The 11,551-nt window shown below is 40.3% G+C and overlaps 1 protein-coding gene across 1 annotated transcript in view; it reads left to right on the top strand.

Annotated features, from left to right (window-relative positions):
• Positions 1 to 6,052: 6,052 nt before the first annotated feature.
• The window catches only part of LOC310960235 (ras-related protein Rab-26-like), a gene marked incomplete at both ends in the record, with an annotated part of 47,732 nt that continues 42,233 nt past the window's right edge, over positions 6,053 to 11,551 (top strand). The window contains 2 exons of the mRNA XM_083931865.1: positions 6,053 to 6,238; positions 8,400 to 8,510. Of these exons, the coding sequence (XP_083787991.1) occupies positions 6,053 to 6,238; positions 8,400 to 8,510 (297 nt within the window). The remainder of the gene's footprint in view (positions 6,239 to 8,399; positions 8,511 to 11,551) is intronic.

Below are 11,551 nucleotides of genomic sequence, written 5' to 3'. Positions count from 1 at the left end.
GGATTGAAATGGCAGTGGGCAATTTAGGCACGCCTTGTAGTGAATCTGCTTTTTCTCTGCTTTACGCTCCTTTACTTTTTCCTCCAACTCGATCCAATTTAAGATTAGGCCATTGAATCTCATGATCGGTGTGTGAAATCACTCCTGTGCTTACTCTGTGCATGTTTTGGTATGTCAGTGCCCTTAAAGCCAAATGCTTCCTCTTTGACAGCATGTGTGAGGTCATAAATCTGATCACCACAGAAGCAGAATACACCATGACACTCACGCTTGCAGGAAGCACCCTGGATTAGCGAGGATTTATGGTTGGGTCTTGGGTAACACACCCATCACTTGTGAATGCACCCGGTACCTCATTTTCTTAAGATGACTGGCATCTTTGCAAGTGGAAACAAAAGTTTCTTGCACCTTAAATCAATCTGTAGAAATGCAGAGCAGATTCAAATTAAATTTAACTTAAAGGGCCTATATCCAAATAAAAAAGGGGACTGAAATAAAGAGCAGATATTGGGGAAAATTGGGCCCCTGGTAGTGATTATTACCCTCATACAGTTTTTCCATCCTGGTACCCTGGCTGAGACTCTTATGTCTGGATCTTTTAAAGGGTCCGGGGAGGGTTGGGCATGTATTATTTTCAACACTTAAGATTAAACCCTGCTACGGCTCTCTGAGGCCTTACTAATACAGACCCCCTGCTGGGTTACAGCGAAATTAAAAATGAAAAAAAAAAACAGTGGCTGTGAAAACAGTGTAAAAACAGAGGTGACCACTGCAAGTGTGACACTGAGATGCTGTTATGACGTCTTCGGAAAGGTAATAATTAACAGTGTCACCTTTTTTACGACGTAGAGGAAAGAGAATAAAAAAAAATGTACGATGACAGATTTGAAGTCAGGGCTTGGCTTCATTGGTTTAGCACATTAAAATATGGCAAGATTGAGTGAAAGGATCATGCCAAAGTAATTTCAAGCCACCAGAACACATTGTTTTTGCAAAGGCTCATTTCTCTCCATTTTCACTTATACTCATGTATACACTGCAGTGTATAGAGGTATTAAAACCTTGCCTTCACACTACAGTTATTTTACTATGATAATCAATGCATCAGCCTTTGTCTCTCAGGAGGGAATTCGGAAGCAGGGAAAAGTTAACAAATATATCAAATAAAAACTCAAACCAACAAAACAAAAGTTTGAATTGGTACAGTACACTTATACAGCAGCAATGAAACTGCACTAAAACTGTAACTGAAATTAAATGACTTTATATAAATATACCTTGTAAAAAACTGTATGATCTCTTATCTAGTTCAACATCATTACTACAACAGTGGTGCCCAACCTTAGGGATGAGACCTCTCCATTGGGTAACAAGATAAATCTGAGTGGTTGTGAAGTCTTGATGAAAGATGAAACAATTACTTCTGCGACACAAATAATTTATCTCATTGATTGTGTTAAGTATTTTCACATTTTCATATCACTTGTTTTGCTAGAAAGATATAATCTATAGCTTCTTTAAGGGGCCATTGGAAAAAAAGGTTGAGACCAATGTACTGCTTAAACACCATTCAGTTGTTAAAGTAATTAACGGTCCAATTGTGTTTGACATTTTGGCATAGTCAATATGTAATGCTGTCTCTCTCATTAACTGATAACAGTCTGGATAAGCATTATATTTTTCATTAATGTACGATAACTGTGGATTCAAAGGTAGGGTTTTTCATAATTAGGGTTGTGGAAGTAAAGTGGAAACTATAGATACCTCAATTCCAATAACTGCTGCCCACAAATAATTTATTTTAGGCCAAGATAAACACATGGTGAGTAATATTGTAAATACATACACTCTATGCGTTCTAATTCATTAAAACATGTAACTAACTTTATGGTATAACCTTTTTGCAACACACATTAACAAGCAGCACTCCTGCCACCCATTTTCCTCACAAACACACACACACACACACACACACACTCACACTCACACAGCTTCTCTCAGTTAAGATGCCTCGGGCAGTGAATAAGTGCCAGGCAGTACCAGTCCACTGATGGTTGCTCTTGCCAAGGCCTGACAAACAAGGATGCCGGCTGGCAGGATGCCCCCTGCCCCTCCTCACCGCACTCCGGCCGTAGGCAGCTGAGAGAAAGAGCGGCCAACAGACCAACAGTTGCTGTGACTTTGGTTGAGCGACTGGCCAGCCTGCTGCACGCCACCCAGCCCACATTCAGGGCACCTGACCCTGGGTAAACTGACAAATGCCTGGCCTTTGGGTGCGCCTGCAGATTGACGTGACCCTGAGGGCATTATGACCTCAGTGCATTGGGTACACACACACACACACACACACACACACACACACGCACACACACACACACACATCCACACACTTATTCCCAGTCACAATGTTTAAGCACCTGATGAGGTACATTGTACTTAGACTCACCCATACTTTTCGGGCTGTTTGACTTATTGTCATGAGATGGAGCTCTTATGAGGCTTGCACACTGGAAAGAGTGCGGTAATTTGCTCCTAATTAACATGTTGAAATGTTGGGATTTGATGCATTCTTCACAGCTGAATAACACAGTTGATTTACAGTGCAAAGCACTGTGGAAAAAAACAGCTTTAATTTGTTAGTTTTAGCAAAGAAAACGTACATTTTCTTGATTAGATTTCTCTCAACTGCCTCCACAGTTTGTATTCATAGACCGTTTTATGTGCTAGTGCTACCATATGCTTGTTGGCACAGACACACAAGCATGGTATAGCCTATAAGTACACATTACAACCCTGCAATATACAGTACAGGCATCAGGCATATTTAACCCATCTTGACAAGGCTGTTAATTTCTCTGAAACCGGGGATGAATTCCAACGGCTCTCTCTCTGTCCACGTCCCTTCTTCCCTCCAAAATGCCCAGCTGTTGCCACAGTAGACAGCTGCTTTAGGGGTAGAACAAATCTCAGCTGTCGAGTGGAGTTGCACAAGGGGGGTCAGTGGTGGATTTTGGGGTTTGTGTTCCCCCAAACCAATGACACTCCACTCCCTACTCTGAGCTGAGTTGGGTGGAGTGTGAAAAATGCTGACAGATAGCAGATTTAGGGACAGAAATCAGAGGCTACAGCTGTCTGTGTATTTACAACCAGAACTGCTCAGAAACTCTGAACTTCTGAGCTCTGGGGTCAAATATGTGAGATCCTGTGATGGGATGTGTTTTTGTGATGAATACATATTTGGGTGTAAATGTGTCTATATGCATAGGTATATGTCTGTATGAGCATGTTAAACAGGTTTTTTTTTTCAGTCTTTGATGTAACAATAATACAACGCTACAGTGAGAAGCGTCGTCCATTTTTCCTCAATTTTCTATTGTTTATCTTCTTTTTTAAATATTATTCTTTTTTTGGTGTTTTTTACTGTGATGCTCCTTTTGTGTGTGTGTGTGTGTGTGTGTGTGTGTGTGTGTGTGTGTGTGTGTGTGTGTGTGTGTGTGTGTGTGTGTGTGTGTGTGTGTGTGTGTGTGTGTGTGTGTGTAATGTCCCCAAAAAGTGTACATGGTCATACTGTATCTCTATGCTCGCTGTGCCATCTGTAATGTTAGGCAGCTGGATAACCAGAGAGGAAAAGCATATGCATGTTGCTTTAATGTTAGATTAAGCTAAAAAAAAATGTTTTACATCAAACGTTTACCACAATGAATATTTACCACAAAAGCATAAGGCGCCAAATCCAGAAAGAGACGTGACATGATGTCAAATATCATCCACTACTCAGAAACTCCCTTTTACATGACTCAAACTCTGTTTATTGCTCTGGTGTTTCATTCTGGATTAGCTTTCAATCTGTTTAACATATTAAATGGAGCTGCCTCTTTGAGCCTGGTATTATTCACGCTCCACATTGTAAAGGTCAGATGTAATACAAGCTCACTGCAGTCTCTTGCTATGGGGAGCAAACAAGGTCTCTGGGCAATGATCTTTGAGCATATTCTAATGAGCCCGGACAGCCTGGTCGTTGATCAGAAAGGCATGTTGTATCATACACAAATTTTATATTGCATAACAAACTAGATTACAGAGGGAGGAAAATAACAGCATCTCGGTACTGGCCACATAGGATCAGGGTCTAAGCAGGATATGCTGCTGTTCTTTGTTGCAAATATAGACAATATGTGGACCCAGCTAAAGAATGACATCCTCCATGTTATAGAGACGTTTGAATTTCTTTGTGAATTTTAACGTGTGTGGGTAAGTGTCACTGAGAGGCCAGCATATTTTGGACTGTTTTGCTCTAATCACATCCAGCTTGTTGATGGAGGCTGGAGGAAGCTGAACGAAGTATATCAAATCAATTCTAATTGTGTGAAATGCATCTCATTTAACCGGGTATGTGACATATTTTGTGGACTGCAGCTAGCCTCCTCTACACTAGACAGTTTATTTTCTGTATAAAACAGTGATCTAATTCAGTTGTCTTTTCTGATTTAGCCCTAATAGTTTTATAATAATTAGTTTTAGATATTTTAGGGGCTACAATAAGACCCTCCCTTGAACATTTACTCTATTATTCTACCCTATTTTATCTGTCATTTTCTATTATATCCTTAGATTGGAGCCCTATACAGGTAATTCAACTGGTTGCTTATACTATATACAAGACTGCTTCTTGTAATGGTGCACGACAATAAAAAATACCTAAAACTATATCGCCCTCTTGTGGTGTAGGATTGAAATCACATCTCCAGCACGTTCAACAGGTGACTGCTAGTTGTTTCCACTTCCACCATTTATTTTCTCCACATTATATACATTATGTTCATGCTAATAGAAACAGATTGCTTTGATGGTTTACATAATTCCATCTATATGGCAATTTGTTATTACGACCAACTCATTACTGTATATGGCACCTCTTATTATAGGTTACTGAAAGTTTACCTTCTTCTAATTAGCCCTGGCCTCCAGCTGTGCCTCACACATGGATAACACCATCTAAGAAAAGAAAGCCTTTATGAATTAGATAAATTAAATAGGCCGTGTCCTCTTGATTATGCGCAACAGTTACATCTGGTTTATTCGTGTGTTTTATGTGATTATGTTTTACCTGCACTAAAGAAAAGTAAAAGAAGATCAGACAGAGAAGTAAATTAATAAATAAAATACATGTGAGGTAAAAACCCACAACAGGCTAATGAGTTACTATAATGAAAGGAAGAGAACAGTTGGCTACGTATCAAACACCATGTTGAAATGTAGGCTATAGGCAATCAAAATGATACATTCAAATATTCACATAGTCACTTTGACAAAATACTATGCACTAGGTAGCGTGCGGGTAATATTAAAGGAGAGGTTGTTTATCATTATGCACCTTATTTTGAAGGTTTAGAACACAATGACATAAACAAGATGATTGCAAGAAAACATCCATGGAGAATAAAATAAAATATATATTTTTTTTTACAGTCTAACATAATGATATATTGTAAACGCAGCTGTTTTTCAGCGGCATCTATCGACCTCATAAACATAAGTGATAGTCCCTCTACGGGTCAATTACCTTGCCAACAGATAAGTCCCGTGTTAAAAGTCGGCAAAGTCTCTACAATAGACCCACAGGCTAACAATCCGTCTGTGAGGGCTACGGTGAGTTTATAATGTGAGGATGAAGGGCTGAGGGACGCAGTGCAAAGTGCAGCGCCCCTGTGTCCGGGTTGCTGTGCGCTCAAGGTGGAGTGTTCCGCCACATCACATCTAATTGCTGCCGCTCCACCGCGCAGTGCCGAGGTTGTTGTCCTGAATAGAGCAAGCTGTCAGCAGCAGGAAGCGGCCGAACAACAACGGAGGCGAGGACGGGTTTGCATTTCGGTACAATTTCACTTTGAGTGGAGAAGGTGTCGAGCAACATGCGTTCAACGCACAGGTGAAGAAAAAACAATCTGCTAATTCAAGTTCTTCACTCCCTACGGAACTTTTTAGCCCCCGGAAGATTTGTTTGCTTAAGTTAAGATTCACAAGAGGTAGGCTATAGTTTTTGAAATCCTGAGAAATGTCTCGCAAGAAGGCTGCCAAAGGCAAAGCCGCGACCAGCAGCCCGTCTGCAGGCAGCCCCGCCGGAAAAGGGACCGGGAAAGCTGCAAAGAGCAGCCCGGGCATCGTGCAGTTGAACGGCGTGGTGCATCCCAGCAGACCTTCCATCAGTAACAGCAGCGAGTTTTATGACATCGCTTTCAAGGTAAGATGTTGTTCAGTTGATGCATGATATCAAACTGCAACTCACATAAAAGTAGGCTTTAATTTGTATCATTTTCACCCCCAAAATATCAGAGAAATCATAAAGGCAAGCTACAGAATGATGTAGAACGCCATGAACTACACAGAGTAACTCATCATATGGACACTTTTGGAGGGGTTTGTTTCCCTCTCCGACGAGGATGTAGAGGAGATAAATACACTCAGCAGTAAATCTGTTCTATCTTGCCAGTGTCGTTGTCCTGTTTCGCTTTCGCTGTCTTTCGTTTTACAACCACCTTTATTCTCTAAACGGCAACGAGCTCCTGGCACCAGCTGTGTCAATAGACGATCGATAACCTGGAAGAGTGCACACCGCCGCGCAACAGCCAGAACAAATCAGTGGGCAGCTGGTCTGATGCATGTTTGTCCGCGCAGCACATACCCTATTGCGGGGTTTGCATTTACAGTGAGTGATCTGTGTGCTTTACTCTAACCTTAATGTGAGTAGAGAACTGTCACCTCACCAAAACTCAAACACAGATTCACACCCACAGGTGTTCTGAGCACCCAACATTGCTTCAAGGAAATGGTGCAACCTACTCCGTGTTTTGGAGCAACTGTTTGATACCAGTGCATGATGGCTTGTTTTGTTACTCTTCTTGCAGAACAATTTTAGTGATTGTTCCATCCAAGCCACTGTACACGGTAGATATTCTCATTACCAGCCGCGACAGCAACACTGGTATTGTTTTCACCATGTGAATCTGTGTCATGTCAAAATGTGGTTCTGTGGTTCTATTGTAGAGGGAACTACCACAGAGGCGGTTTTGAGTATTTTGACAGGTGTTATGTCTGTCTGACTGTGCAACCATGCAAGATGTAGTCACAAAGGCAGAAGTAGAGGGAGGTGATGATGGTCTGTAGTTTAATTCATTGTTATTTATTGGGTGTGGGGAAAATAACACTTTCTCCAGATTCAACCTTGGCCGAAGCAAGATATGCTATCATATACCCACCGTTGCTTAATTTATCTACATGATCTGACAAGTAGCAGCTCCATGTTTAGGCAGAAATCCAATAATGACCTCCTGGAATTCTTCTCCATCTAGCTGTAATGTCAAGCTCGATGTTTCAAGGCCATATCAAAACTATCCCACCTGTAGCTTTTAGGGCGCCTTATTAAAAGTGGAGCTTTGCTGAGGAGAACCTACACCGTATGCATCCCTGTTTCTGATTTCATCGTCCCATGTTTCAGCATTTATTGCTACCTCTGATCCCTATCTGCATTCAGTCAGTGAGGACATTGATTGCATTTTATTTATAAAAACCTAAGGGCAGGAAAAGACCAGATTCCTCCTCCTGCACACGTTTAGCTAATGTAATGATGTGTTATGGAGAAGACATGAAAGGAAAGAAGAATAACAGATAAAGAGATGAAAAAAGAAATAAAGTTGAAGTAGGGAAACAAAGGGTGAGATCTTCCTTCATACAGTTTTACTATTTGCCACATCTGACCCTGTTACATCCCTTCATTCTTCTTCCTCTGTCTCACATCTCCTTTCTGCTTCCTCTATGCACCCAAGAGGAGCTTTAGATTTCCATAGTCTAGGGCTTTAAAGTCCTTCCGCTAACCTGATCACAGTAATCACATCAAACCTTTAACTTCGTCACAGCTCTGAATAAATATAGAAGGAAAGAAGCCCACCCAAGGTTGTCTTTTTTTTCTGTGTGAACACATGCATGGATGTGCATTTATGATGGTTGTATGCATTCACACAATTACTGACATGATCTAAGGACATCGACTGGTGGCTGCAATGAGCAGTCCAACTCACACACTCATTCACATACACCCTCTTCACTGACCAGGCACCAGAATACCAGGACTAATTTAGCTGAATGATTCAAATGTCCTGGTTTTTTTTAAGGACAAACAGCCAGACACTAATATAAAATTAAATATATGAGAAAAAGCTCCCTCTTCTTTATGCTCCTACATGTGTTTCTGTTTTTTTCTAGTTATCTCACTTTTGTCTAACTTTTAGCTCTATCGACCAGTCAGACAGTCGGAAGTTTTTATCCATCGCTTGTTTTTTTGGGCATCTTATTTTAGCCCTCCGGTCGTTCCTCTCTGAGTTTTTCCCTCTTGTATTCCTGTGCAGGTGATGCTCATCGGAGACTCTGGTGTGGGTAAAACATGTCTATTGGTCCGTTTTAAAGATGGAGCTTTCCTGGCTGGCAGCTTCATCTCCACTGTGGGCATTGACTTTCGGGTGAGTTTAAATCAATGCAACTAAAAACAAACAAGCAAACCAACAAATCGCCCACAAACATGCAAAAACTCTGTCAGTACCTTTTTTGTTAAACAGGGTCATATGTAATAATGGGATTTTTTAAAATAAAATTCAGTGTCTTTATATGCCCCAAGAAATGAGTATTTCCTGTTAGAAGTCTCAAAAGATTGGATATTGATTTCTTAAATTAGTTTGACATGCTTTAGTTTTCTAGTCTCCCTGGTTAATAACTTGTCTCTCATGTGCCACTTTTGTGGTCCCACATGGGTAGGCAGGAAAGAACTTGTCCATCTTTCTAATGATCAAACTCGGGTGTCTCAGAGACGGAGACAGGCGACCATTCAGAGCAACACTCAAAGACCCAAACTGGAAAAAGAGATAATAGCTTCCCTCTGGCTCTACAGTGACCTCATGTACAGGCTCACGTCAGCTCCAGTAACAGCCTTCAGTTTTCACTGAACTACAACTTTTAATCACTAGGCTTTTCCTGCATAATTTTTGCAGTAACCAGTTCTTATTACTTGGTCATTGTATTTTTTCTAACACATCAAGTTAAAGGGGTTGTACTCGAGCTTCAGAGCATTAATAAAGCAGCCAACAATATTTGCCATGCAAAGATATAGAGGAGTCCTGTCCATAATATGGGCGGTCCGCCTGTGTGCATGTTCGTGCGTTTGAATGCTTTGTGCGTCGGTATCACACGCCAAAGGCCGCGAGAAAGAGTTGGTATTTGACGAGTTGGGGAACGGTTTGTGAGAGTGAAGCCCTTGTTCTGTACAGAAAATATAGAAAAATATCGATAAACTTGATTATTGCAGTATTATGTTGTGTTATGTTATGTGATGGTAAATATTGAATCTCAAAAAATCTATTTTAATAAATAGTTTAAATGCAAAGCTTTGTGGCAGACAGATGTTCATTTTTTTGTTGTTTTAATCCCCAACACTAAATAGCAGTAATGTATTTTTCCAGTCCAATATAACAACATATGTACATGATGGCAACGACCCTACTCTTTCTGTTCATTATATTAAGTTTTTGTTGGCAATGTCTCTGTGGGGTATTTAGAGCACTGCTGATCTAGCGTTTTACTCCTGTAACATTGTCAGACTCATAGTGGACAGTTTGAGAGTAAAATTCGCTGCAGCAGAACCACAGAGTATACATTACCCACAATGCAACGCCACTACCGGCATTTGGTTGGAGATTCAGTTGTGCTAATAGCCGCAAATGTAGCCTCAAACCGCTATAGCCTCAAGGAGAGATGACGATGAGGCATTTTTAGAGCCCTGCTGCTTCCTCTGGAGCCACAAAAGGCACACCATCATACAACATTTTTACACATACAGTAGTATTCCCCAAGACCCCTAACAGACTTTGAGGTGTAAATGTGATGCACTTCCCCTTTCACTATCCTCTGTGGTCATTTTGAGGGCAACAGTTCCTTCACCAATATTTCTGAGCTAAGTGAAAACCCTTTTATCGTTCCTCCACCCATCTCCTCAAACAATAATTGAAAAATTACTTTTTTTAAAGTTCCAAAGTTAACACTGTTACTGTTACAAGTTTAAGTGCAACAATACTTACAGTCATATGAGCTGCCAATTTTTGTGTTTGGGTGTTAAACTAAAGTAACCAACCATTGTATAGCCGTTTGTGAGTGGGTTGGATGAGTTTGTGGGTGGATGAGGAGTTGGTTTATATCCTTATGTAACGTCTCGTATAACACTGTCTGTGGCCCTGATATACATTAGGCCTATTCGTGCAAAGCAGAGGCCTTCATCGGCTATATTTGCCTGCTGCATTTACTTCTAATGGAGGAAGAAGTACAAAACTCATAAAGTTTGGTGCTTAATCTGCTCTTTTGTTGTATTGACATATTATGTAATTGCACATTGGGGCACTGAGCTGTGTGACATAAATAATTTCTTTATCATCACATTCTCTTCTGAATGGTTTCTTGTTGAAGGGTTCAGTTTTTAAGGGAACAGATCTCCTTGATTCGCTTCCTATATAATGAACATGTGAACGTGTGAGCATACATTTAGAAACACACTTAAACCAAAGTTTTTGAACGTTACCCTACATGTGACTGCACAAACCTACTAAACAGAGAGAGTTGAGAGGCCAGGAGTTTGTTGAGTATAGAAACATGAAGGTGCTCTGTGTTTGTCTTCCCATGGAGGATACAAAGAGAGAGACAGGGAGTGATTGTTATTTTTAGCAGAAGACAGTTTTTTTTTATCCCTTTTTAGTTGGTGGGAAAGACAGGCAATTTGCTTCGTATGGGGATTTGATCCGATTCCCACTTCAAAGCTGCAGAGAGATGCTATGTTTTCTTCCCCCATTTGTTTATTGTAGTCTCATCTCCTTTAAGCCTCAGCATGTTCTCGGGATTACAGAGCTGCACTGGTGCCTTGTTAGGTTTAAGCTACATGGAGTCAGAATAAGAAATATGTCCTCATACAAATTGCATTTGATTATAAAATCTCACTATTAAGGGAGACGGTCGTACATTTATACACAATAATTGAAAAACAAGACAGCATGTAATCATATTAGTTCCATGTAGCTCTCACTTTGAGGTGTGAATGTGATGCAGTTCCCCTTTAACTAACTTCTGTGTTCATATTTGACAGTTCCTCCACAAATTCTGATTTATAATTACTGCTAAACAGTAAACCTGAAGAAGAACCAGTTCTATATTGCCCTGTGGCACATTTATTGCAATGAAATATAGAGTAAATCAAGTTATTTGGATGTGATTTCACCGTTGTTGCTTACTAGTGAATCAAACATGGACGCATTGCTTATACTGCAATTAGTATTATCAATTACCAGAGATTGTGCGGCCTTCTTATTCTAATAAATCTCCTCTTGTTGCCTATGCAAAAGAATTATTGGAGCTTGCAGCTTAAATGTCAACCTTTTTAAAGGTTAAGTTCAATTTTCACAGCAATTTATTTTTAATGGTTGTTCAATAAAACTGCTTAATAAGAAAGAAATGCCAGATTTGCATG

Source organism: Echiichthys vipera (assembly GCF_963691815.1).
Source record: "Echiichthys vipera genome assembly, chromosome: 17".
Taxonomy (NCBI): Eukaryota; Metazoa; Chordata; class Actinopteri; order Perciformes; family Trachinidae; genus Echiichthys; species Echiichthys vipera.
This window is presented reverse-complemented; position numbering and strand designations above follow the sequence as displayed.